Source organism: Microcebus murinus, chromosome 16 (genome assembly GCF_040939455.1).
Source record: "Microcebus murinus isolate Inina chromosome 16, M.murinus_Inina_mat1.0, whole genome shotgun sequence".
Lineage (NCBI taxonomy): Eukaryota > Metazoa > Chordata > Mammalia > Primates > Cheirogaleidae > Microcebus > Microcebus murinus.
In genome coordinates, this window is record NC_134119.1 from 61,258,552 (window position 1) to 61,285,866 (window position 27,315).

The window sequence follows — 27,315 nt, forward strand, 5'->3', positions numbered from 1 at the left end:
AACGAGTAGGTTCTCGCGAGACGACCCATCTGTCCCAGCCAGGCGTCGTGCGAACAGCAGCTAGTACCTAAGGTGGAGGGGGCACCCGAGTGGTGAGAGGGGTTGCAGAGGTGGCAGTTCCGGGGTCCGCCAGGAGCCGGGGCGGTGTAGAGACCGGATAAGGAGACTCGGGAGGTGCAACAGGGAGTGTTGGGGGTCCCACTTGGGTTCACGATTGCCAAAACGAGGCTGCCGGAAGTGCGCTAAGGGGTTATCTTTACCCTGGGAACCGGCGGAGAAACTGAGTCTCGGGGTGGATCTCGAGATCGTGGGACTCACTGAGCACGCTGTCTTTCCCTGCAGAAGGGGAAGATGTCCGACAGCGAGGATAGCAACTTCTCCGAAGAGGAGGACAGCGAGCGCAGCAGTGATGGCGAGGAGGCCGAGGTCTGTGGAAGGGGCTCTAGGGGAGGCATTGCGCCAGGTAACAGGACCCCGGACAGAAAGGCCCCTGTGGGAGCCCTTAGGGGTTCACTACAGGCTCTGGCTTCTGGGAGCTTCCAGATTGTCGGGAGAGACAGAGAAGTAAGCAAGTCAAAGTCATGCAGAGGGACCAGTAGTTTCTGGAGGCCAGGGATGCACCAGGTACAGTGAGATAACAGGTGATGATTTTAAAGTTTGCTGCGTGTGACTACAGTAAGCACTCACTATTAGTTGTTTTTATTTTTAGGAATGTTTAGTCATTCCAGAAATATAAATATATTTGTAGTGTCCGCTATGTGTTAGGTATAATTCTTTGCTTTTGGGCTACAACCAGTAAACAAAACAGATTTTTAAATCTCTACCCTTGGTAACGTAAACAAACATAACTGATGAATAAACCATGTAGTAAGTTAGAAGACAGTGGAGAAAGTATAGCAGAGAAGGGGAATAGGGAGTCCTGGCTGCACTTGAAATAGGGGGATCAGGATGAGTCTGAGAGGGTGACATTTGAAAAAAGACTTGTTGGAGGTGAGGGAGTGAGTCATGTGGATATCTGGAAGAAGAATGTTCCAGTAAGGGGCACCAGCCAGTGCAAAGTTGGGAGTGTGTCTACCATATTCAAGGAGAAACTTGGGGTCCAGTTTGGCTGGATGAGCGCAGTGCCACAAAGAAATAAGAGCCAGATCATACAGGCTCTTGAAGGCTGTGGTAAGAAATTTGGCCTTAATTGAGTGAGATAGTGTCATGAAAAGGTTTGAGCAGAGGAGAGATGTGATCTAATGGTTTTTGTTTGTTTGTTTGTTTTGATTTGAGACAGTCTTACTCTGCCCGGACTAGAGTGCCGTGGCATCAGCCTAGCTCATAGCAACCTCAAACTCCTGGGCTCAAGTAATCCTCCTGCCTCAGCCTCGCTTCCCAGGTAGCTGGGACTACAGGCATGCGCCACCATGCCCAGCTAATTTTTTCTATTTTTGGTAGAGACGAGGTCTCACTCTTGCTCAGGCTGGTCTTGAACTCCTGAGCCCAAATGATCTGCCTGCCTCGGCCTCCCAGAGTGCTAGGATTACAGGCGTGAGCCACCTCGCCTAGTCGATCTACTGTTTTGAAAGGATTGCTTTGGCTTTGAGTCTGTTGAATGCCTGTGTTTCGGGAACCAAAAGAGAAACATTTCCTGGAACATTTTTTATTCTAAATATTCTTTTGTTTACTATTATCTTTTTAAAAATTTGTTTCTGTTTTATTTATTTGTTGAACAAATAACTGAGCATCTACTACTATGTTCCAGTTACTTCCCAGGCGTCGAAGTAAGACAGATGAGAGAGAGTCAGATTTTTGCTTTCCAGAATTTCATGTTTAGTAGGTAGCAGTTACAAACCAATAAACAAACATATGACAGGGTGATCATAGGTGTCTTTTTTTTTTTTTTTTTTTTTTTGAGACATAGTCTCACTTTTTTGCTGGGCTAGAGTGCCTAGCTCACAGCAACCTCAAACTCCTGGGCTCAAGCAATCCTTCTGCCTCAGTCTCCTAAGTAGCTGGGACTACAGGCATGTGCCACCATGCCCGTCTAATTTTTTCTATGTATTTTTAGCTGTCCAATTAACTTCTTACTATTTTTGGTAGAGACAAGGTCTTGCTCTTGCTTGGGCTGGTCTTGAACTCCTGAGCTCAAATGATCCACCCACCTTGGCCTCCCAGAGTGCTAGGATTACAGGCGTGAGCCACCGCGCCCGGCCTGATCATAGATGTCTTATTTGATGTACACAAACTTAAAATTACTTTTTAAGTTAATTGCTAACACTCATAAGGGAGATTTCATGTGAAAGTTGAGATTTCTTGCTTTTGTGGGAAAATGGGAGGAGCCAGCAATCCGGGACCCAGGGTTGCTCTGCAGAACAGTTCTTTGCTTGGGAAGGGGCTGCCTCATTTTGATGTGAGAATTTTCTCCAGTTCCCAATATATATCAGTTGCTGTTTATCATCATGTTTGCTTTGTGGCAGTTAAGAAAAGGAAAGAATAAATAGAAAGAAATTAATTGGCCAACTGATATATATATAAAAAATTAGCCGGGCATGGTGGCACATGCCTGTAGTCCCAGCTACCCAGGAGGCTGAGGCAGAAGGATCACTCGAGCCCAGGAGTTTGAGGTTGCTGTGAGCTAGGCTGACGCCACGGCACTCACTCTAGCCTGGGCAACAAAGCGAGACTCTGTCTCAAAAAAAAAAAAAAAAAAAAAAAGAAAAGGAAAGATTTCGTATGCCTGTGTTCTGGAAAATGTCAGGTAGAGAGTGCTGTGGGCTTCCATTGACTTGCCCTGCCTGTTGCCTGCTTATTCCTCAATCAACATTTGATTTTCAGTCCTTGTTGGGGCCTTTTGGGGATTGCTCAGTTTCCAGTGAAGACTTGGAGGGATTGGGGTGCCATGGTGGGCGTGGCGTGAGTGGGAGCTTTGCTTCAAGCTGTGGCACTTGGTCTCTGACTCATGGCTTCGAGATACTTTGCTTGATGGTTTAAGCCTGGTGATAATGACACCAAGATCCCCAGGCCTTTTCCTGTCTGGGACAATCTGGATTGCACTGTACAAGTCTCACTTCCCGAGCACTACACCAGACTTTGACTCACCTGCTGGCTTGTCTTCTGTCACCAGGTGAGCCAGGAGGGCAGTGTGAGGCCTGTCCCTACTGCCAGAGACAGGACTGGATGATGGGCTTTTGAGACGGCCAGATGTTGGCATTGAAAATTGGGGTTCTGTGGCTGGACAGGTGGGGTTGGCAGATAATACAGTGCTATTGGGGAAATCAGCTGGTTTATCCTTCATAGCCCCAGTAACCTGTTCATTTATTACACTTGTTCCTTGAGTTGCTTTCGTGTTGGGTTCACAGCCTCTGTCACAGAGCTCTCAGTCCTGGGGCAGGGATAGTTTTATAGATAGCCGGTTACTGCAGGGGGCGTTGAGGTCGGTGGAAGAGTACATTCAAGCCCTGAGGTAACACAAATATGTAGTGGGAGTTCTTTTCGCCAGAAGGAGCCAGGTTTGGAAAGAAGGCTTCTCTGGGACCCGGCAGGGGGCGATGATGATGAGGTTCCTAGAAATCAGGCTGTGGTCATGTTGTAGTTTGGGCTGTTAAAATGTGGCACATTGGAGCTAGTCAGGATTATTATGTAATAAGCAAATATTTCTTTTTCTTTTCTTTTTTTTTTTTTTTTGAGACAGAGTCTCACTGTGTTGCCTGGGCTAGAGTGCCATGGCGTCAGCTTAGCTCACAGCAACCTCAAACTCCTGGCCTCAAGCAATCCTTCTGCCTCAGCCTCCCAAGTAGCTGAGACTACAGGCATGCGGCACCATGCCCAGCTAATTTTTTCTCTCTATATATTTTTAGTTATCCAGCTAATTTCTTTCTATTTTTAGTAAAGATGGGGTCTTGCTCAGGCTGGTTTTAAACTCCTGACTTTGAGCAATCCTCCCACCTTGGCCTCCCAGAGTGCTAGGATTACAGGTGTCAGCCACCATGCCCAGCTGAGAATGGCTTTTTATACAGAGGACTAGCATGGATGATGGCTGGCGCTGTAAGACCGTGATATAAGTAGTTCAGTGTAGCTGGGAACTCGTGCCTGGAAGGGGAGTCCTGAAAGGTGGGGAGAGAGGGAGAGGCAGTTGGCAGAGCGTGAGCTAGTCCAGGCTGGCTGAGGAGCTGTGGCAGGGGACCACATGGTCATATTCTTGTTTTAGATCCTAGTTTCCCGACTGTAGGATACATTCCAGGTCAGGGGTGATGAGAGCTGCTTCTAGGTGGAATAAGAACAAGACTTTAAACCACATTGAATCATTTAGTGAGAAAGTTATTTCCTTCCCAGTTGTGCATCCTGTCTTTCCATTGGATTGTAGAGAAAGTTTCATTGTGGTGTTACTGTGTCTTGAACTCCTCTCTGGAATTTGCTAGTTTATCAGGGAGAGCAGGCAACAGTATCTTGCTGGGACTTAATAACATTGTTTTACTTTTACCTTTACAGTTGCCTTCTATTTATGACAAGCAAGCCTTCAAAAAGTTTTTAATTATGAAACATTTCAAAACATAGAAATGTTTCTCTTTTAAATTTAGTAAAAATGTGAATAGATTTAAAGAAAATACAGATTGACTGTCTCATCCAAAATGCTTGGGATAAGAAGTGTTTTGGATTTTGGATTTGGGAACAATTACATTATATTATAGCAACCCTGATCCCAAAATCCAAAATGCTCCAGTGAGTATCTCCTTTGAGAGTAATGTCAAAAAGTTTCAGATTTTGGAGCATTTCGCATTTCACATTTTGGAGTTTTGCTTTTCTTTTTTTTCTTTGAGAAAAAGTCTTGCTCTGCCATCCAGGCTAGAGTACGATGGCATCAGCCTAGCTCAAAGCACCTTCAAACTCCTGGGCTCAAGAGATCTTCCTGCCTCAGCCTCCTGAGTAGCTGGGACTACAGGTGCACACCACCATGCCTGGCTAATTTTTTTCTATTTTTAGCAGAGACGGGAGTCTCACTGTTGCTCAGGCTGGTCTTGAACCCCTGACCTTAAGCGATCCTCCTGCCTCGGCCTCCCAGAGTGCTAGGATTACAGGCGTGGGCCACCATGCCCAGCCTGGATTTTTTTTTTTTTTTTTTTTTTTGAGACAGAGTCTCACTTTGTTGCCCAGGCTAGAGTGAGTGCCGTGGCGTCAGCCTAGCTCACAGCAACCTCAATCTCCTGGGCTCAGGCAATCCTTCTGCCTCAGCCTCCCGGGTAGCTGGGACTACAGGCATGCGCCACCATGCCCGGCTAATTTTTTATATATATATCAGTTGGCCAATTAATTTCTTTCTATTTATAGTAGAGACGGGGTCTCGCTCTTGCTCAGGCTGGTTTTGAACTCCTGGCCTTGAGCAATCCGCCCGCCTCGGCCTCCCAAGAGCTAGGATTACAGGCGTGAGCCACAGTGCCCGGCCTGGATTTTTGTATTAACTCAATCTGTATTAGATAAAAGAGCTGTGGTGATGGCATGGAAGAAGTCATGAAGTTAATAAGTTAAAGATTAAAGTTTGGGAAACACTGTTTGGTATGGATCAATTGATTTTGTTACTGATACGAAAAGAGGGGTTAGAGGCCAGGAGACTAGGGAGGCGGCTAGGGTAAGGGTCCAGGTGTTAGAGGGCAATGTCTTGGCCTAGGTTTGGGGATGTAGGGTTGGAGGGAAGGGACAGATTGGAGAGATGATGTTCACGGGCAGAAAGGATGAGGATTTGGTGCCTTGGGAGCTAGAGGAAGACAGCACAAGTCTAGGGGAAACACTGAGGTCATTTTTTAGGACATGGTGTGTTTGCAGGGCTCAGAGGACATCTGGTCTGGGGGAGGCATCCAGGAGGCTGCTGGCACATGGAGGTCTCTAGTTCTAGAAAAGAGTGGGGGACTAGAGACAGATGGGGGTGTTGTCCTCGGAGACAGGTGCTGAGGTCATGGGAGGTAAAGTGGCCAGGGAGAGAGCAGCATGTGGAGGGAGAAGCAAAGTGGGCCTTGGACTGAGCCTGGATGATTGAGGCCAGCCTTTAAGGGGTGAGCAGAGTAAGAGGAGCTTGAGAAGGAGGTTGGAGAAAAAGCAGGGGAGTGTGATATGGCAGAAGCCAGGAGAGGAGCATTTCTATAGGGAGGGCGTGATTGGGGGTGCAAAGAGAGCCAAGGACCAAGCCTGATGAGCTATAATACTTAAAGGCCAGGTGGAAGGTGAGCAAAAGGTCTAAGAGAGAGAGGAGTGTGGGTCAACTGGGGGTGGGGTGGCAGTGCTGTCACTGAGATAGGATAGTAACCAGAGAGGCCTGGCCAGAGTGGAAGGGCACGTACGCAGAGCTGAGGGAACTATGACTGGCAGCTCTGAAGTCAGATTTGGGGGGGTGAGGAGCTGGATGTCCGGATTTTGGGAAAGTAGAATTCTGGTGTCCCAACCCTGCCTGATCCCTGTAGGTAGAGGAAGAGCAGCGGAGTGCAGCAGGCAGTGAGAAGGAGGAAGAGCCTGAGGAAGAAGAAGAGGAGGAAGAGGAGGAAGAATATGATGAAGAAGAGGAGGAGGAAGATGATGACCGGCCTCCCAAGAAACCCCGCCATGGTGGCTTTATTCTGGATGAAGCTGGTATGTCCCAGGGCTGGGTGAGCGCTGAGCAGGGGCTGGACTTCCTCCACCCTTAGTTCCATGTCTCGAATGTACTTTGTTAAAAAATATTTTCTTTTGGTATATGCTGAACCTAGCTTCAGCAGCTAACAACTTAATACAAACCTATTTTGCTTATTCTTTCTCACTCCTACCCGCCACTGGATGATGTTGAAGCGTATCTCAAATACATAACTTTACCCCAAAATATTTCTGTATGTATTTCTAAATGACAGACCTTTTTCTTTTTAGATAGGGCCCTGCTGTGTTCCCAGGCTGGTCTTGAACTCTTAGGGCTTAAGTGATCCTCCTGCCTCAGCTTCCCGAGTAGCTGGGAGTATAGGCACTGAGACTATAGGCACTCACCACCACACCTGGCTAATTTTTTGTTTCTATTTGTATTTGCCTGGCTAATTTTTTTTTTTCTGTTTTTAGTTGAAATGGGGTCTTGCTCTTGCTCAGGCTGGTGACTTTAAGCGATCCTCCTGCCTCAGTCTCTCCCAGAGTGCTGGGATTATAGGCGTGAGCCACTGCGCTCGGCCAACAATCTAATTTTAGAGTAGCAGTGAGTGTGGATGATACTTGACATGGCTGCAGTTAACACTGCTTTGAAAAGCACAGATTTCACTGCTAAGGCTGCCGTGGTTGTTGCCATTGTACATGATTGATGTAAATGCTAAACTTCATTACAAACTACTGAAAATAAAGGAAGTAGTTTTCATCTAACACAGACCCTCCCCAGATTAAAAATCTCTGTTCTACAGAATAAATCTCTATTAAGTCAAACTGCTAGACAAAGGGGATGTATTTTTTTTTTAAGCTTTTTGATATTCATGGCCAAATATTGGCCCCTGAGAAAAGTCACACTGGTTGTTACCCACATGACAATACATGAACGTGCTTATTGTCCCTTGACCATAGGAAGAGGACTGACTTAGAACACTACCATCTGTTTTCTTGGGGCTTTTTTTACCTGAGAGGAAATGGGTTTGTTGTCACAGAGAGCAGAGGAACAGGAGGAGGTGCTCTTGGTGTCCCTGGGTCTTGGAGTGCTTTGGCCCTTTCCTCAAAGGCTTCGGGGGAGGGAATCTTGCCTAGAGAAAAGGTCTTAGCAGATGGGCCCAGATCAAGAGAATGGAAACCATGCTGTGTGAATTGTGGGTTACTGCGGACACCCATGTGTTGGCAGTGGGCGTGACAGTGACACCTGACTCTGCGGATCACACCAGCTCTGTGGCAGGGCCTAGAACCAGCGCCTCACTTAAGGGAGCCTCAGTGGCCTGGTCTGTAAATTGGGACTTGTAGTGCCCATCTCGCAGAGGAGATGGCTTGCTCTCCTGGGAGCTACTGTCATGAGTGCCGCTGACCACTTGGTCTTCCTGTTTCAGATGTGGACGATGAGTATGAGGACGAGGACCAGTGGGAGGATGGAGCAGAGGACATCCTAGAGAAAGGTGTGTGGGCCCTGCCTCCATAAGACCACCTGGAGGGGTGTGGCCAAGAGGGTCTTCAGAGCCCATCCCCCCACCCCCATGCCCTACCACCCCAACCCCCACCCTTCTCACCTCGCTTCTTTCTGTCCTTGCCAGAGAGACCAGCTCCCCCCTTTTCCTTTTAGGCCCATGAGTGGGGGGCGGGGATTATGGGGTGGTGGGTGTTGTGGGGAGAGAACTCTGGGATCCCAGGGCCCCAGGGAATCCCTTCTGGGGGATACAGGGTGGGCTGGCTCTGTCCCAAGATCCCCCCCCACTTCCTGGGCCAGTGCCCCCTCCCTGTTATTTTCCGTTTTGTGCTCCTCATACATTTCGGCTTCTCCCCAACCACCTGGTGCCTGGCCTTTACTTTTGGTTTTCAACCTTCCTGTGTCCCTCCCTTCCCCGTCCCCCAACCCATTGGTTGATTTCGCTGCTATAATTTGGCTCATACTTTGTCTGCCCTCGCCCACCACCACCACCACCACCACCACCACCACCACCACCACCACCTCCACTTCCTCCAAGTAGAAGAGATTGAAGGTAAGACTCTGAAAAGTGTGATTCCCTGACCTTCCTCCCATATCCTGACATTTCCTCCTTCCTGCAGCACCCTGCCCTCACCCCCTCACCCCTGTGTGGCCCTGGGGGCTCGGACTCATGTAGGGTCCGGAGTAAGGGAGCTCTGGGGCCAGGTCTCCAGCAGTTGTGGACTTCGGAAAGTACGGATGTGTTTCTGTCCACAGCCGAGCGTTTGCGGGCGGCAGGGATGCGTGGGGTGGGATGGAGTTCAGGATGTGCCTAGATAGTGGTGGGAGATGGGAACAGCTGGATGTCCCCCAATTGCTGGGCCCCATCCCCAGTCTCTGATGAGAAGTAGGATGCTCAGTAGGACAGAGTAGGGGTGAGGTGTGGGGTTTCCTCGGTGAGATCTATTCCTGCCCCAGGGCCAAACTCTGATCCTCTTAGCCCCCACCCCACTTTCTCCAGGCCCCTGCTTTCCACCCACTATTACTTACCCTGGGTGCCATCTTTTTTCAGCTTCCAATATTGACAATGTTGTCCTGGACGAAGACCGCTCTGGGGCTCGCCGCCTACAAAACCTCTGGAGGTGAGCAAAGGAGGGAAACTGGGACAGGCTCCCATGGGAGATTTGGGGGCAGGTCAGCCCACCTCTCTCCTTGACTTTCAGTTCACATTTGCTTCCCCCTTGCACTCCAGGGACCAGCGAGAAGAAGAACTGGGCGAGTATTACATGAAGAAATATGCCAAGTCGTCTGTGGGCGAGACGTAAGGGCGTGGTGCGGGGGTGGGGGAGTGGAGCAGGTGTTCTCTGAGCAGGAAAGGGTGGGGGTCTGGAAAGGGTGGGGGTCTGGAAAGGGTGAGGGTCTGGAAAGGGTGGAGGTCTGGAAAGGGTGGGGGTCTGATGGAGCCCCTCCTCCCATCCTCCCTGCAGGGTATACGGAGGATCTGATGAGCTCTCCGATGACATCACCCAGCAGCAGCTGCTCCCGGGAGTCAAGTAAGGGGTTTGGGACAGGAGGGCTGGGGTGCAAACCTCACATGCATAGGGCGAGGGTTCCCACATGGGTTGCTCCCTGAAGTCAGGACGGAGTGACACAGATAATGGTGGATAGCAGGAGTGGGGAGGGCACTTGACACTTCTCTTCCCTCCTGCTCATGGATAGAAGGGCAGGGAAGCCGGGGCTTTGGTGAGAGAGGAAGAAGGATGGCGATGTGTGTGTTCCATGATGAGGAGATAGTTTCCATGATAGTTCCATGATGAAGAGATAGTTTCATTAAAGTGCTTCCTTTTCTCCTGCTGTCCAGGGATCCCAACCTGTGGACTGTCAAGTGTAAGGTGCGTGCTCTGGCTCAGGCTTGGAGGAGGCAAGAGAATGAGGGCGGCTGCCCTGTGGGGGAGAATGGTTATCTGTGTCCTGGATCTCCTTGGCCTGCCAGCCTCCCGGCCTGTCTGTCTCTGCCTGTCCCTCCTTTCCCTCCCCTCTCCCACCCCTCACTTACTCACCGTCTCCCACCCTTTCTTGCTGTCCATCAGCCTCACTCTGTGTCTCTCCATCTCTCTTGCTCTTGTCTTTCTCCTGCTTTATCTTTCTTGCGTTTCCTCCTGTCCCCCATCTTGTCATCTCACTCAGGTCTGCCTCTCTTCTTCCAGATCGGGGAGGAACGGGCCACGGCCATTTCCTTGATGCGCAAGTTCATTGCCTACCAGTTCACAGACACAGTAAGTTGGGTGGTCAGGTGGCTTGGTGGGGAGAAATAGGGCAAAATCCAGAGGGAAGGACACTATAGGCTTTGAAGGCGCCGGGTGCCCCTGTGCTGAGTGAGCTGCTTCGGCTAGAACAAGACCCCTGCCTGGGTGGAAGGACTCTTCCGCGCCCTGACAGACACGTTTGTTCTCTGCATTTCTGGCACAGAAGTCACCTAGCTAGTTTCCTGTGCCTTCGCTGCATGAGAGTGAGTTCTGCCTGTTTTCTAACTCTGCTGGGCAACTGTCCTCCTCTTACTGTTGGGGAGGGATAGGGCAGTGTGGCTAAGTTCATCAGGGAACAGTCCTGGACAGAGGAGAATTCCCTCCTCTCATTCACGGAGTCAGCAGACATTCGCCGAGCCCCTCCTCTGTGCTGGTCCCTGCACTGGGAGGTGCTGAGGGTACGGTGGTGACCATGCCAGAGCTGGTGCCTGCCCTTCCCGGCTCATTCACAGCACACGGAATGTGAAGTAACACTACTGCGTGCAGGCCAGCAAATGCTGCATGTGAAGGGCCCAGATCTTTCTGTAGATGACCATAGTTTGAACCCTGCCCTTGCTACTTGCTATCTACCTCCTTGATGAAGCCACTTTCCCTCTCTGGACCCCTTGCTTGCCCCTCAGCGTCATTAGGATTAAATGGCTTTGGATGTGTCCAGCACTTGGCCAAGACTTGTCCTGCAGCTTGTATTCAGTAAGCATAGTTGTTGTCAAAGGCATAATTGGCAATTTTTGAACCAGGGGAAACCCTATGAATAGTGTCCTCAAAACTGGGAAAACTCTGCTGGCTGGTACCTTTCTCACTTAGCATGATCTGTGTCAGGTGATTCTGTTGCCCTCAGCTGAGCCAGTGGGACCAAGTTGACAGTTTCAGGATTTGCAAGTCATGATTTTAAATGTGTTCAAACCCCCCTACATTTCGTCCTGGGGCAAAACTCCAGTCACTTCATCTGAGTTATGACTCTGAGTATTGTGTTTGTTTTTAACGACCAAAGTAGGACATGTATATTGTAAAAGCCCAAATCTCTCCATACCCAAGTCCAGTTTTTCAGAAGTCACTATTGTTGGTCTATGTGTCTTTCCAGACCATCTTCTCTGCATGTTGAAAGCTATGTATATATTTTTTGGTAAGCAAAATGTTATTATATACATACCATTCTGTACCCAGCCTTTTTTCTTTCTGTGATCAACTTGTGAGACCGGCCTTTTTTCAATACCATAATCATCTTTTCGTGTCCAGAAAATACTAAGTAAAATCTTGTTCTTTTCAATGGCTGCATGTTCTTTCATGTGTAGGTGTACTGTTCTATATTACCCATTACCCCAAGAATAGAGGTTTTTTTCCTGGTTTTTAGCTATGGTAAATAAAATAGCACAGAGCACTTTTTTTCCCCTTTTATTTTAAGATTGGGATTTTAGAAAGCTATGCATATTAGTATAAAGTGCTATACCTTTCTTTTTAAGTGGGTGAGATTTCATGACTGGCATAGTTTGATTTGTTGAATCCCTCATTGATGAACGTATAGGTTGATTCTACTTTCCTTTTACATTTCTACATTCCTTTTACAAGCTGCAGGAGTAAGTTGCTTCTACTTTGGGGCTGTTGCAGTGAACATCTTGCTTTTTTCACCGAACACACTATCTCTTAGATGTCTTTTCATGTCACATCAATTAGAGCCACTTTATTCTTTTTAAGGGTAACGTAATCAGTTGGCTAGATCACAATCATGGCTTATTTAAATAATTTTTGTTGTTGGACATTTAGGTTGTTTCCTATTTTACCATCACCACCAATGCTAAAACAAACCAGTTGCTTTTTTTTTTTTTTTTGGAGACAGAGTCTCGCTTTGTTGCCTAGACTTGAGTGAGTGCCTTGGCGTCAGCGTAGCTCACAGCAACCTCAAACTCCTGGGCTCAAGCAATCCTTCTGCCTCAGCTTCCCAAGTATCTGGGACTACAGGCATGCGCCATCATGCCTGGCTAGTTTTTTCTATATATATTAGTTGGCCAATTAATTTCCTTCTATTTATAGTAGAGACGAAGTCTTGCTCTTGCTCAGGCTGGTTTTGAACTCCTGACCTCGAGCAATCCGCCGCCTCGGCCTCCCAGAGTGCTAGGATTACAGGCGTGAGCCACTGTGCCCGGCCTTTATTTATGTTTTTCACAGGCTCTCACATGGCTGGACAGCAATTATGTTGTGTTTTTATTTACCTTCATCTCAAAATATTTTCTTCTTTGACTCATTGGTTATTTAGGAGTGTGTTTCCACATATTTGTGAATTTCCTTAATCTTTCTGTTATTGATTTCTAGCTTCATTCCATGTGGGGGAGGGAGAATGTCCTTTATATGACTTCAATCTTTTTACATTTATTGAGACCTGTTTTCTGGCCTAATGTGGTTTATCCCGGAGAGTGGTCAGTATGCCCTTGATAAGAATGTGTGTTCTGCTGTCGTTAGGTAGAAAGCTATCTATCTGTAGCTGTCTATTAGGCCTAGCTGGTTTGTAGTGTTGTTCACCTGTTCTGTTCTCTCGTTGATTTCATTGTTCTGTCCATTATTGTAAGCAGGGTATTTTAGTCTTCAGTTATTGTTGAATGGTTGATTTCTTCATTCATTTCTGTTAGTTTTTGCTTCATATACTTTGAGGCTCTGTTAGTTTCATGTATGGTTTATAATTCTTTTTTTTTTTTTTTTGAGACAGACTCTCGAGTTGTTGCTCATGCTAGAGTGAGTGCCATGGCTGTCATCCTAGCTCACAGCAACCTCAAACTCCTGGGCTCAAGCAATCCTACTGCCTCAGCCTCCCGAGTAGCTGGGACTACAGGCATGCGCCACCATGCCCAGCTAATTTTTTCTGTATATATTAGTTGGCCAATTAATTTCTTTCTATTTATAGTAGAGACGGGGGTCTCGCTCTTGCTAAGGCTGGTTTTGAGCTCCTGACCTCTAGCAGTCCCCGCCTTGGCCTCCCAGAATGCTAGGATTACTGGCGTGAGCCACCACACCCAGCCTATAATCCTTAAATCTTCTTGATGGATTGACCCTTTTACCTTTTACTCTTACAAAATGTCCTTCATTGTCTCTGGTAACAATTTTTGTCTTAATGTATGCTTTGTCTGATATAACCACGCCAGCTCTCTTTGGTTCTGATTGCTTTTTTTGACATGTAACATATGTTGGATATATATATTTTTTTCTTAGTACATATAGGTTCCTCTCATTGTTTTTTTTAAGTGTTATACTGTATTTCACGGTATGGTTGAGCCATAATTTAACCAATCTCTCTTTCTGAGTATTTTTAAGTTTTTAATCTTGTTTGTTTGCTATAATAAATAATTCCGCAGGGAGTAGTCTCATGTCCATGTCATTGTGCCCACACGTTTATATGGGCCAGATTCTTGGTAGAGGGACTGCTGATGAGTGGCAGTCGTTACTGTTACTAGCAGTTGTGTCTCACTGCCTCCTTCCACCGGCTCACCCTGCAGCCCCTGCAGATTAAGTCAGTAGTGGCGCCAGAGCATGTGAAGGGCTACATCTACGTGGAGGCCTACAAGCAGACCCACGTGAAGCAGGCCATTGAGGGTGTGGGCAACCTGCGGCTTGGCTACTGGAACCAGCAGATGGTGCCCATCAAGGAGATGACAGACGTGCTCAAAGTGGTGAAGGAGGTGGCCAACCTGAAACCAAAGTCCTGGGTCCGCCTCAAGCGGGGCATTTACAAGGATGACATCGCTCAGGTGCCAGGAGCGGGGCGGCCGAAGGGGCCGGGGCTTCTCTCTTCTGTCCTCCCCTCTATTCCTTTTGTCCTTCCCATCCCCCTTTCTGTTGCAGAGAACAGAACCCCACTCAGATTAGGTGAAGCAGAGCCTGGATTTTGTTGTGAGCACACAGGAAATGGATGGCCATCTTCTGTGCGTGTTCAAAGGCATTTTGAGTAAAGATCTGAAGGAGGTGAGGGAGTGAGCCATGTGGAATTCTTGGGGACAAGTGTCGTAGGGAGAAGGGACAGCATGCGAGGTGGGACCATCACTGGCCGAAGCAGAGTGAGTGAGGGCAAGAATGACGAATGACAGGAGATGAGCTCAGGGAGGTGACGAGGCCTTGCAGCCGTTGTAGGGCTTTGGTGTTTACTGGAGTAAGATGGGAGGGCTGTAAGGGACACAGTCTCACTTTGGTTTTAATAGGGCCTCTCTGGTGACTGTTGAGGTCACTGGTTCTCAAGCAAGGGTGATGTTGCCTTTGGCAATGTCTGGAGACATTTTAGGTTATGTCAGCTGGGCTGGGGGGGTTGATGATTCTGGCATCTAGCGGGTAGAAGACAGGGATGCTAGTGATATCCAACAATGCACAGGACAGCTGCCCATAGCAAAGAGTTACCTGGCCCAAAAGGTCAACAGTTTGGAGGCCGAGAGACTCCGGAATAGACTGGATGGGACCGTGGGTAGAATCAAGGGAAATCAGCAAGGAGGCTGCTGCCATAGCCCAGGTGGCAGGTGCTGGTGGGACGGGACCCAGGTTGTAGTACAGGTTGAGTGTCTCTTAATCCAAAATGCGTGGGACCAGAAGTGTTTTAGATTTTCGATTTTTTTCAGATTTTGGAATTTTTGCATTATACTAAGTTAAGCATCCCAAACCTAAAAATTCATAATCCAAAATGTTCCAATGAATATTTTTTCAAAAAAGTTTTGGATTTTGGATTGTTGGATTTGGGATGCTCTGCCTGTAGTGGTAGAGGGGAAGAGGTAAGATATCTTGAAAGCAGAACGGACAGGATTTGCTGACAGATTTGATGTGGGTGTAAGAAAGGGGTCAAGAACGGCTCCCAGGTTGGTGCCTGAGCTGAAGGAAGCATGGAGTGGAGACTCGGGGAAAGATGCAGGTTTGGGGGAAACCAGCAGTTCGGCTGTGGTTGTCCTGGATTTGAGGGACCTTGTAGACTTCCTCGTGGAGATGTCCAGCAGGCAGTAGATACTCAGCAACAGAGTTGAGGGGAGGCAGTCAGGCTAGAGAGGGACCTTTGGGGGTTGTCAGCAGCCTGATTTCTTCCCCATCATCCTCTGTCCCTTCCCCTTCCTGGCATCTCCTTGCCCTTCCTGTGTCTAGGGTCCAGGAGGGAGAGCCGGGCCCCTACTGACCTCCTGCCTGCCCTGCTCAGGTGGATTACGTGGAGCCCAGCCAGAACACCATCTCCTTGAAGATGATCCCGCGCATCGACTACGACCGCATCAAGGCCCGCATGAGCTTGGTACCATGGGGATGGGGTTGTCCTGGGGGGCAGTGCAGGGTCCCCATGGGTGGCCAAGCCCTCGTCCCTCACCGTCCCACCCACGCCCTTTTCCTCCATAGAAAGACTGGTTTGCCAAAAGGAAGAAGTTTAAGCGGCCTCCACAGAGGCTGTTTGACGCTGAGAAGATCAGGTGAGAGTGTCCCTGGGGGCTGGCTGGGACGGGTCCCCAGGGCCTGTGGTGTAGCATGTGCCTTCTGCAGGTTCCTCCTCGGGGGTGGGCCCCTCCACAGGTTCAGTTTGTGAGTGGTTAGCTTGGCAGCGGGGCCTCAGTGTCCTCTGCTGTAAAGATTGACGATAACAACCCCTGCTTCCCAGGGTTGTGGTGAGAATTAAATGAATTAATATGCACCTGTGCCCAGAGCGGCGCTCAGCACTTAGTACATACAGTTAATGGTATCAGATATTGAAATAGGACTTATCAATCATGACAGGCGTTATAAAATCTCTTTCCTTGATCTTATGTGCACCCGAGATGTGAGTATAGAGCCCCTCACCCTCAGGATGTCTTCCTTGGCCCCCCAGCTGGGAGGAGAATCAGAGTAGCCTAGGGCCAGCCTGGGGCTCCAACAAGGAGGACAGGAGGGCAGATGGAGAAACAAGGTGCCGGTGACACTTTTCCCTCTGGTCCTGTTCTGGAAGCCGGCCAGTCAGGTGTGCCTTGTGATGAAGGTGATGAGTACACCTTTCAGTCTGAAGGCCTTGCTCATACTTCACATGCCTGAGTTGGACCCATTGACAGCCCCAGCCTCTGCAGGGCACAGGCCCCTGACCTGCCCAGAGCATCGTCCCTTCTCCCAGATTCATCTCGTGGGGAAGGTGGTTGAGCAGCAGGAGGAACTTGACCTGTTCCTCCCATGCATTTCTCTTTTGGGGCGTTGTGACAATGTTCCTTCCCCACTCAGGAGGCATGGGGCAGGAACTAATGGTCCCCACCCCACGTGCAGGGTCAAGGGGCAGAGACAGGCCAGGGCGGTAGAGTGAAGGCACAGGCGTGGGAGTCCCACCACCCGATTTTGAATCCCGATGGTCAGACTTGCTGGCTCGGCAACCTTGGCCGTGTGTCATGACCTCTGGGAGCCTGCGCTCCCTCACCTGGACAATGAGGAGCGTATTACTGATGTCACGGGGTTTGAGGAGGAGTCGGTGAGATTGTGAATGTACCAGCCAGGCTGAGTCTTCTGTGAATATTAGTTGGTATCGCTGGCTGATGATTATACTTTGTTCAGCTAATGGTTACTGAGCATTACGTGGTGTTGACCAGTGTTCTTGGTGAATGGGGCAATGGCAGTGAGTGGTAATTCCTGTCCTTCTGGAGCTGACATTACTAGTTGGGAAGATGGATTAGACGCTAGCTCATAGGATGGCGGCCAGGGCTCTGATGAAAGATGGAGCAGGGAAGGGGCAGGGGGTGGGGACTCTGTGGTTTGTGAACAGCCACTCTCCCCAAGAGGGTGTGTGCTGGGCTGGGCCAGTCCCCCGGTGGTCCTCTCCCCCTTTGCCAGCTGAGGAGACAGAAGAACAGCAACATTCTCTTCTTGACGCCCCCTTCTTATCTCTCCCACAAAATCCCAGGTCCCTGGGGGGTGATGTTGCCTCTGATGGTGACTTCCTCATCTTCGAGGGAAACCGATACAGCCGGAAGGGCTTTCTGTTCAAGAGCTTCGCCATGTCTGCTGTGGTGAGGGTCCCAGGGGGGCATTGATAATGGGGGTGGGGCAAGCTTTGTCCCGACCCGCAGTCCCAGGGCACTCCTCAAGTCGGGAGTGTCCCCAGGGGAGTAGTTCTCATGTTGTCTCCAGCCCACTCAGCTGGCCTGTTGCACTGACCTTGGTCCATTTCCTCCTCCTCCCCCGGCCCCGGGGGCTCAGATCACGGAGGGTGTGAAGCCCACGCTCTCGGAGCTGGAGAAGTTTGAGGACCAGCCAGAGGGCATCGACCTGGAGGTGGTGACTGAGAGCACAGGTATGTGACCCCATCTGTAACCCAGACCAAGGAGGAGAGGGTGGCCCATAGCAGGCAGCCCCCAGGTCAGCCTTATGGCTGTCCCCGCAGGGAAGGAGCGGGAGCACAACTTCCAACCTGGGGACAATGTGGAGGTCTGTGAGGGTGAGCTCATCAACCTGCAGGGCAAGATCCTCAGCGTGGACGGCAACAAGATCACCATCATGCCCAAGCACGAGGACCTCAAGGTGGGCACCCAGGTTTCCCCAGGGCACACGGGTCTGAGAGGCAGGGGTCAGAGCGTCTGAGGGCACGTCTAGGCCTTCCTTGTGCTGTTGGATGCCTGATGAGGCAACGTGTGTGCAGGCTGTGTTTGTGATTTGGGGAAAGGGGTGTCTGATGACATTTCTGGAGGCCTGGCATGTAGGTCCTGTCTCTGGGGGACTGCTGGCTGTCTCTGGGGGCAACTGTGCTGTCCGTATGTGGGGTGTGTGTTCAGCACTTCTGTCCTTGGGGTTTTTTTGTTTTATTTTTTATTTTGTTTTTATTATTATTATTTATTTTAATGTATATTTCTTTTTCCTAATTTATATTCTTTCTTTTCGCTCATTATGTAGAAGTTATATTTTTATTTTTTAAACCATGAGTGTAACATATCTTGGGTTTTGAGTGACGACAGTGTGTGTCATACCTGCCTGTGGCTGTTTAAGGGAGGAAGAAATGGGCATCCAAGGGGGGGATGTCCTGATGTATGTCACTGGAAGGTCACTTGACTCTTGTTTCTGAAAAGCAAGATGTCTGGGTCCGTGTTGGGTTGAGAGTCTGATGAACCATGGTGGAACCTGAGATGGGTGCCTGGCTTTGCTGGCTTGTGGCAGGGAGCTGGTGTGTGTCGCGTGAGGCTGTGTCCTGGTGTGTCTGTCTGGTCTGGTGTCCCGTGTCTGAGGGACAGGCTCTCTCTGTGTGGGGTAAAGAGCTGTCCAGGTCAATGTCCTCTGTTTTGGGTCAGCTGTCCCTGGGGCAGTCTGAGAGGTCGTCTGGGTAGTCTGTGTGGGTGCTGTGGGGCTGGGGTGGGTTTTGAACGGGGTCTTTTCCAAGAACACGAGTGGGTTTTGAAGATGGGAGGGGCAGGCAGGATGTGGCAGGTTCCCCTCACCTGCTGGCTGTCCCCACACCCAATTCCCCAGGACATGCTGGAGTTCCCGGCCCAGGAACTTCGGAAATACTTCAAGATGGGGGACCACGTGAAGGTGATCGCTGGCAGATTTGAAGGCGACACAGGCCTCATTGTGCGGGTGGAGGAGAACTTTGTCATCCTCTTCTCCGACCTCACCATGCATGAGGTAGGCGGGTGGAAGGGTAGGGTGGCGGGTGGGCATGCCAAGAGAGACCCAGGTAGGCAAGCCACTGGGACTTGGCCTCACCCCTTGTGCTGTACCTCCTGACAGCTGAAGGTGCTGCCCCGGGACCTGCAGCTCTGCTCGGAGACAGCATCAGGTGTGGATGTCGGGGGCCAGCATGAATGGGGTGAGCTGGTGCAGCTGGACCCTCAGACCGTGGGTGTCATCGTGCGACTGGAGCGGGAGACCTTCCAGGTGTGCGTTCTGCTCCGCAGTGGAGCTTACTTTAAGCGGACTTCTCCCTCAAGCTCTAACCCCAGGAGGTGGCAGAGCATGGTAGCTAAGAACCCAGACCTGGCTCTGTCACTCATGCCTGGCTCTGTGATATTGGGCAAGTGGCAAGTCACGTATCCTCTTTGTGCCTCATTTTCACATCCTGTAAAATGGGCCTAATAACTGCATCTACTTCATTTGTTGTGAATGAATCCTGAGATTAGATATGTACCCTGGCATTTGGTCCTCACTCAAGGACAGAATGCTCCATCTGCCCTTCTCTCTTCACGCCTTCCTCATGGATGTGGGCGTCACAGAGCACAGTACTTAGGACCCTGGAGTCCAGATCCACATCTCAGCTCTGTTGCTCCTGGGCTTTGTGAACCTGGGCTAGTGACTCACCCTCTCTGGACCTGAAGTCCCCTCTGTAAAATGGGGATCATGATAGTGTCCAGCTCAGAGGGCAGTTTTGAGGCTTCACTGAAGTCTTGAGAGGTCTAACACGGAGTGATAGGTAAACAATTGAGTATTGTATTACTATCAGCCCCTCCCCCATCTCTCAGGTTCCCAGCTCAATCAGGGTGGAGTTCCCTCCCAAAGAGTATTTTAGAATGATTGGGAGCATTTTTGTTTGACCTAGTACCTAAGGGGTGACACTCTGAAGGCCTGCCCCACAGCCAGGGAGTCCAGATGTCCTGCAGAGTTGGGGACAGTCTCCCACAAGGAAAGATCATCCTACTGTAGGAAGCCCTGTTCCATGTCACTCCCTTCTACTCCCCCCCTCCCCCCGTAGGTGCTGAACATGCATGGGAAGGTGGTGACTGTCAGGCATCAGGCTGTGACCCGGAAAAAGGACAACCGCTTTGCCGTGGCCCTGGACTCAGAACAGAACAACATTCATGTGAAAGATATTGTCAAGGTCATTGACGGCCCCCATTCGGTGAGTGCAAGTTCCTGCCCTTGAGCTGCATCTGAAAGAGCTGGGGTGCGGCCGGGCACGGCCGAGAGAGTGACTCTTCTCTCCGCGCGCTAGGGCCGGGAGGGGGAGATTCGACATCTTTATCGAAGCTTCGCCTTCCTGCACTGCAAGAAACTGGTGGAGAACGGGGGCATGTTCGTCTGCAAGACCCGCCACCTGGTGTTGGCAGGGGGCTCGAAGGTGAGGCAGGCATGGCGGACCCCGTCTGTCGGGTACCTGGCTCGGCTCTCCAGCCTTGCCTGGTCCTGGAGAGAAAAGACTGGGCCTGTGAGGGATTAGGAGAGAAAAATATTAGGTCCTTGGCAAAGTGCGAGAAAAAGGTTTATTTGGGATTCTGAACTGTTCACCAAATTATTCATTCATTTAGTTTAATTGGGCACCTACTAGCTGATTCAGCAGCGAACGACACAAAAATCTCGGCCCTCCTAGGGCTGATACCCCCGAGATGACACATAAATACTTACATACTTAATACAATGTGGAGCGACGGCAAGCACAATGAAGAAAGATAAAACTGTGTAAGGAGACAGGGAGTGACGGACTGCTGCTTTGGACAGAAGGGTAAAGAAAGGCCTCCTTAGGAGGCAACATTTGAGCAGAGACCTGAAGGAAGGGACAGAGAATCACGTGACTGTCTAGGGGGAGCAGCAAGTGCAAAGACGCTGAGAGGGTGGGATTGCAGGGAAGGTGGCATCCGATGGGAAATCAGGTCTGGGGAGCTGCCATCAGGAGGTGTCGTCTCCTCAGGGCCCTGCACGTGGCATGACTTCCCATGGTTTGCAGTTTTTGTGTCTCTAGGAGCTTAGATTTCTAACTAGCCAAATTTCTGTCCCACACTTTGGGCAGGGCAAGTCCAGGCCTCTTGGTTTACAGGCCCACAATAGCAGAGGGGTGGCAGTTGCCCCAAAAAGAAGTTGAAGCATCGTCAAGCAGTAGGAGGGAGGGATGGCTGCCAGGGTGGAGGCCATCTGTGGTGTGGGGGTTGGGGACCTGTCACTCAGGCCCTGCCACCCCCATACCCTGCCTGCCAGTTTACTCCTTGCCCCTCCCCCAGCCCCGAGATGTGACCAACTCTACCATGGCTGGCTTTTCCCCTATGAGCCCCCGGATCAGCAGCCCCATGCACCCCAGTGCTGGAGGTGAGAGGTCGAGGCCCAGGAGTGCGTCGGGGTGGGGCTGGGGAGAGGGGGTTGTTCAGCCCACGCTAAGCACCTGCCCCGGGGCTGGGCCCTGCCATGAGGGGGCTGAGCCCACAGGAGGACAGACCTAACCCCACAGTGACATCCCATCCGGGTAGTGAGGTCTATGATGGGCCAGCCCTGGGGCGGGCGCTGGGCAGAGGAGGCTCCTCACCTAAGTAGCGGGAGTCAAGCAGGTAAAGAGGGCTGTTTGGGGGACCCTGGGCAACCGGTGACGTTCTCCCTCCCCAGGTCAGTGCGGCGGCTTTGGTAGCCCAGGTGGCGGCGGTGGCGGCATGAGCAGGGGCCGGGGGCGAAGAGACAACGAACTCATCGGCCAGACTGTGCGCATCTCCCAGGGGCCCTACAAAGGTGACCTTCAAGGCCGTGTGGAGGCCTAGGGAGGGGCATGGTGAAGGAAAGCCCCCGCCCTGACCCCCTGTCCCCTGCCCCAGGTTACATTGGCGTGGTGAAGGATGCCACAGAGTCCACGGCCCGAGTGGAGCTGCACTCCACCTGCCAGACCATCTCCGTGGACCGTCAGCGCCTCACCACGGTGTACGGGCAGCACTGGCGAGGGTCGGGGGGCGCTTGCTGGGCAGCCAGAGGGCCCTATTCACCCCACTTACTCTCCACGTCCACAGCGGTTCACGGCGCCCAGGCGGCATGACCTCGACCTATGGGCGGACGCCCATGTATGGCTCTCAGACGCCCATGTACGGCTCTGGCTCCCGTACGCCCATGTACGGCTCCCAGACACCTCTCCAGGATGGTGAGTGTTCCTGGGGACAGGGAGGAGGGGTGATGAGAGGACCTGGAGACAGGACAGAACTGACGGACACACTCCTGTCCCCAATTCTAGGCAGCCGCACCCCACACTATGGCTCGCAGACGCCCCTGCATGACGGCAGCCGCACTCCTGCCCAGAGTGGGGCCTGGGACCCCAACAACCCCAACACGCCGTCGCGGTGAGGACAGATTCCCTGGGGCCTGGGTGTGGGCTGGGGTGTGGGAGTGGCCATGTGTGTCTAGGGGACACGGGTCTGTGGCGCCCACCCTGAATTCTCGGCTTCCGGCCCAGGCTGGTGCACGGGAAGGAGTAGGCGGGGCTGCGGGTAGGGCAAGGCAGCCTCCTCTGCAGCGCCAGCCCCGGGCGCGCGCTGTGGCTGCCCTGGGCTTGCCATCGTGTGATCCTGGGCAGGCAACCCTAGGTCTCTGCATCACGGTGTCAGCTGCGGAGTGGAGACTGCGTCAGGAACGCCTCGGGAAGGGGCTCCTTTGAGAATGAAATTGCTTCAGTTTGGGCCTGGTATACAGTGCCGTTCTGGAAGCATCTACGGCATTATTAGCACCACAGTCATCCTCAACAGACTTCTCTTCCCCAACAGGGCTGAGGAAGAATACGAGTATGCCTTCGATGACGAACCCACCCCATCCCCACAGGCCTATGGGGGAACCCCCAACCCCCAGACACCCGGCTACCCAGACCCCTCATCCCCACAGGTCAACCCGCAGTACAACCCACAGACGCCAGGGACGCCTGCCATGTGAGTCCCCTGGGGCCAGCGCCGAGCTACCCCTGCCCAAACCCCCACTGCCACCACTGCCTTTCCCTGTCCTGCCTCAACAAATACTGCTTCTTTCCTTGTCTCTGCAGGTACAACACAGACCAGTTCTCCCCCTATGCCGCCCCCTCCCCGCAAGGCTCCTATCAGCCTAGCCCCAGCCCCCAGAGCTACCACCAGGTGGCACCTAGCCCAGCTGGGTACCAGAACACCCACTCTCCGGCCAGCTACCACCCCACGCCCTCGCCCATGGCCTATCAGGTACCAGTCGCTGCCTGCGCTTGCGGGTGGTGGGCTAGGGCGGGTCTCAGGCCTGTAGGATGACTCTTCCCAATGGCGTTCCCTCTTCCCCTTGCAGGCCAGCCCCAGCCCCAGCCCTGTTGGCTACAGTCCGATGACACCTGGAGCCCCCTCCCCTGGTGGCTACAACCCCCACACACCAGGCTCAGGCATTGAGCAGAACTCTAGCGACTGGGTAACCACTGACATCCAGGTGAAGGTGCGGGACACCTACCTGGATACACAGGTGGTGGGACAGACAGGTGTCATCCGCAGCGTCACGGTACGTGGGGCCTGGGGTGGCGGGTTGGGCAGGCATCCTCTCCTTGGTGCCCCTTGATCTCTGTGGTTACTTTTTATTTCTTTTAACTGTCTAACCACATGTTCAAGTACCCATTTACAGCTGAAAAAACAGAGGAGGAAAGGTTTGGAAAGCAGGGCTTTCTGCCTGCTCTGCTCACTCTGCCTGTCGCGCTCTCAGCTGAGGCCCCGTAGCCTGGAACAGTGCCTGGCACACGAGTGTGTTTGCTTTTTGACGTATTCCTTTGAGAGATAGTTCAGTAACTTGTACCGAGTGCTGCCTCTGGGCCAGGCTCAGGCTTAGCGCCAGGCACCTGCACCCTGGGTTATCCCTGCCCCAAACTCACCAAGTCCCCTCCAGCCTCAGGGCTTTGCACATATCCTTTGTCTTGGTTCCACTGTTTGTCTAGTTAACGCCTGCTGACCCTTCAGGGAAGCGCCTAGGTTATCTCAGGTCTGCCTCGGACAGGTCCGTGTCATCTACCTCCTGCCTGAAAGCTTGACATTTGCCCTAGTGTGATGCTGTGATTATAAAGCCTGGGTTTTATTCCTTAGGATCCCTACGTCCTAGGTGAAGTACCGGCGCCTTTTGGCCCTTTCATAAATATTAATTGAATTAATTAAAAAACATCAGAGGCCAAGACAGTTTCTGCCCTCATGGACCTCACATTCCACTGGGGGAGATAGACATGTCTCTAGACAGTGACAGCCCAGAGTGGGTATAGCTGGGATGGGGGAAACCCAGAGAGCAAGGGGAGCTATCAGGAGTCATGTTACCCAACTTCGGGGGAATCAGGGTGGGCTTTCTGGAGGAGACGTCTGAGCTGAGACCTGAAGAATGAATAGGAGTCAGCTAAGAAATGACTGGGGTTGAATGTGTCCCAAATGGAGGACGTTTCATGTGCAAAGGCCTGGAGGTGAGGGAAAGCCTGGCAGATGTGGGTAGCTGAAGTATGTTTGTTGTGGCTGGAACATAAAGAGGCAAGGGGAACAGGGAGGATGAGACCGGGGAAGTGGCCAGGGCCAGGCCGCGTGCCAGCCTGGACTGTCTGCAGGGCACTGGGGAGTTATGGAGGAATCTAAGCAGGAGAGTGGTGGGATGGGATCTGTGATTTGGAATGAATTCTGTGTTGCTGTATCAGGGATATATTGGGAGTGGTGAGACTGGAGCCAGGAGCCCAGGGGGCGATTAGGCTGCACTAGGGTGGGGCTGCAGGGGAGAGAGGTGGGAGGTAGGTGAGAAAGACCTTTAGGAATAACATTTATTGGGTGTTGGGCAGCAGGGAGGGGGGGCATGGGAAATATACACAACCTTAACATTTGTACCCCTATAATATGCTGAAATTTAAAAAAAAAAGAAATAAAGACCTTCAGGAGGCAGAATGGACAGGCCTCAGAGCTGGAGGGTTGTTGGTGAGGGAGGTGACCAAGATGAGGTCTAGAGCTCTTGCTGGGGATTGTCCTTGGGCCCAGGGCCCAGGAGGAGGAGGTGTGGGGAAGAAGCTTAGGCTAGTTTGGGACAGAGTCAAGTGCCAGAAAAGCAGTCTCCCTTTTGGCCTAAGTTAGTTTCATTCTGGTGCTTCCCTTTGCTGATCAGGTTGCCCCTGGCCACCCACCCTGTCCCACAAACCACAGGCCCCAGGCCTTGGAATCAGGCCCAGCTTTGGCCCTTCCTTTCCCTGTGTCAGAAAGTGACTTGATTTCTCAGAATGAGTCCTGAGCCTGTGCCCCCTGTAGTGTGGGCCTTAGCCCTGTGTTGGGAGCAGGACAAGCTGACCAGGCTGTCCCCACCCTCCAGGGAGGCATGTGCTCCGTGTACCTCAAGGACAGTGAGAAGGTTGTCAGCATTTCCAGTGAGCACCTGGAGCCCATCACCCCCACCAAGAATAACAAGGTAAGGGGAGGGGGCGAGGAGATGGGCGGGGCAGTGGATTGCTGACATGGGACCCTGACCACATGCCTCCCACCCCCAGGTAAAAGTGATCCTGGGTGAGGATCGGGAAGCCACAGGTGTCCTATTGAGCATCGATGGTGAGGATGGCATTGTTCGCATGGACCTTGACGAGCAGCTCAAGATTCTCAACCTCCGCTTCCTGGGGAAGCTCCTGGAAGCCTAAGTCAGGCAGAGTGGGTGGACTTCGGCAGATAATCTCGCAGATGAAGAGTGACCCTCCTCCCTGGCCCCCTTGGCCCTGACGCAAGATCCTGGGCCTGGGGCAGGACTAGGCTGATCTTTCTGAATTTCCTTTTCTTTTCCTTTCTGGGTTTCCATCTTCTCCCTCCCTGATACTCATGGGAATCAGAGTAGAGTCTGATTCCCAACTTCTTATACTTCCTCCCTCCAGCTTGCTTTTGTGTTAGGTTCTTTCAATAAAAAGAGGCTGTTTGGTCAAAAGTCCTGCGTGTGTGTGACAGAGGGGTCTTTTTGTAAGTGGAGTTATTTATTTGCAGACTCCACTTCCTTGCTTTGTGGTTGGGGCAAATAACTTGGTCCTACCTAAGTCCTGTTTCCCCATCTAGAAGATAATTATAGTACCTGGCCCAGAGGGCTGTTGAGAGCAATGTATTAGAGCACATCAGAAAGAGATGGTTAAAACAGAACTTGCCATGTGATTGATGAAGTGGTGTCTTATTCAGGCGTGACTTATGCTACGTGAAATCACAGTCACTGTGCCCCAGGAAACCTAAGTTCCCCCTGTGGTGCTGCATACAGCACTCAATGGTGCTTTTTATTGAGCCCTAATAGCAGTGACACCAAAATTGCTGTAGCTTGTCTGATGACTTGGGGGCATGGGTAGGAGCAGTATAGAGAATGTGGTTTTTAGTTCCTTGAACCTCCTTCCCTTCATTTTTCATGACTTTTTACAAATGTATTATAAAATATTTTAGATGTTCAAAAAGATATACCAGAACACCCATGTCCCCATTACCCAGCTTAGGAAATAATATGTACTACCATATAGTTAGGACCCCCTTCAGCAGCCCCTCAATCCATTCCTCTCCAAAAGTAACCATAACCCTGAATTCTGTGTCTTTCCCTTGCCTGACATTGTACATTTACTACCTTAGTATTTATCTTTTTAAAGTTTACATAAGTAGGATTGGACTTTTCTTCCACCCAAAATAATTTGGGGGCAATTCACCTCTCTATATATTATTTGGCCAATTAATTCTTTCTATTTATATTAGAGACGGGTCTCCCTCTTACGTTGGTTTTAAACTCCTGACCTTGAGCAATCCGCCCACCTGGTCCTCCCAGAGTGCTAGGATTACAGAGGGGCCACCGCGCCGGCCCGCCTATAGTTTCTGATTCGTTGATTTCTCACTCACTCTCAAGCCCTACCCAGCCAGACATGCTGTGCCTTGGGCTGAGCCCCTGTTGAAATGGTTGGCTCTCTGATCCTTTGCAGAAACTCATGGTAGGAGGAAACAGGAGAGAAGCCAGATTCAGCCTCCCAGCTCCACCTGAGGAAAATAGTTTTTGAGGGCTGGCTTTTTAGCCCACTTTCTGGGCCTCAGTTTCTACTTCTGACAATTGGAAGGTGACGGCCGACTCCTGCAGAGGGTGAGAGGAGCCACCGGACTTGTGACTATTCGCTTTTTGGACAAATCGGGCAGATAATGGATTCCTTCATTCTGGTCTTAGCTTCACCTCTGAGTAATGGGTGTGATCCCTGTTCCCGCCAAGTCAAGTTGCAGGGCGCTCTGTGCGACCCAATCAGAGCATAATGCCAGATAACTTTGTATCCCAGTTGGCTCACCCCAGGGCAGCCAGGAAAATGGTCAGAGTCAAACTCGCCGGCGGCAATCG

At 51.2% G+C, this 27,315-nt stretch overlaps 1 protein-coding gene across 3 annotated transcripts; it reads left to right on the plus strand.

The window, feature by feature from the left end:
* Positions 1 to 25,902, plus strand: SUPT5H (SPT5 homolog, DSIF elongation factor subunit). Of its 3 annotated transcripts, none has more exons than XM_012774627.2 (30): positions 1 to 92; positions 343 to 426; positions 6,435 to 6,600; positions 8,007 to 8,072; positions 8,622 to 8,633; positions 9,132 to 9,201; positions 9,312 to 9,380; positions 9,547 to 9,612; positions 9,921 to 9,951; positions 10,267 to 10,335; positions 13,848 to 14,099; positions 15,518 to 15,607; positions 15,709 to 15,779; positions 17,222 to 17,327; positions 17,518 to 17,611; positions 17,702 to 17,838; positions 18,778 to 18,933; positions 19,039 to 19,185; positions 19,997 to 20,143; positions 20,237 to 20,362; positions 21,237 to 21,321; positions 21,613 to 21,732; positions 21,816 to 21,918; positions 22,005 to 22,132; positions 22,223 to 22,328; positions 22,749 to 22,907; positions 23,018 to 23,186; positions 23,284 to 23,487; positions 25,303 to 25,398; positions 25,478 to 25,902. In XM_012774627.2, the coding sequence occupies exons 2-30, from the start codon at positions 352 to 354 to the stop codon at positions 25,619 to 25,621; spliced, it is 3,264 nt and encodes a 1,087-aa protein (XP_012630081.1). In that variant the 5' UTR covers positions 1 to 92; positions 343 to 351; the 3' UTR covers positions 25,622 to 25,902. The 3 variants fall into 3 exon arrangements, with proteins under 3 accessions (XP_012630081.1, XP_012630087.1, XP_012630082.1); XM_012774628.2 differs by having other exon boundaries at positions 3 to 72; XM_012774633.2 differs by lacking the exon at positions 8,622 to 8,633.
* Positions 25,903 to 27,315: the final 1,413 nt, after the last annotated feature.

Excerpts from the sequence above, each read along its gene's own strand:
- SUPT5H (XM_012774627.2), top strand. The coding sequence starts at position 352 with ATGTCCGACAGCGAGGATAGCAACTTCTCCGAAGAGGAGGACAGCGAG. Across the intron at positions 19,186-19,996 it reads TGGAGCGGGAGACCTTCCAG|GTGCTGAACATGCATGGGAA; the intron begins GTGTGCGTTCTG and ends CTCCCCCCGTAG. Across the intron at positions 22,329-22,748 it reads AACCCCAACACGCCGTCGCG|GGCTGAGGAAGAATACGAGT; the intron begins GTGAGGACAGAT and ends CTTCCCCAACAG.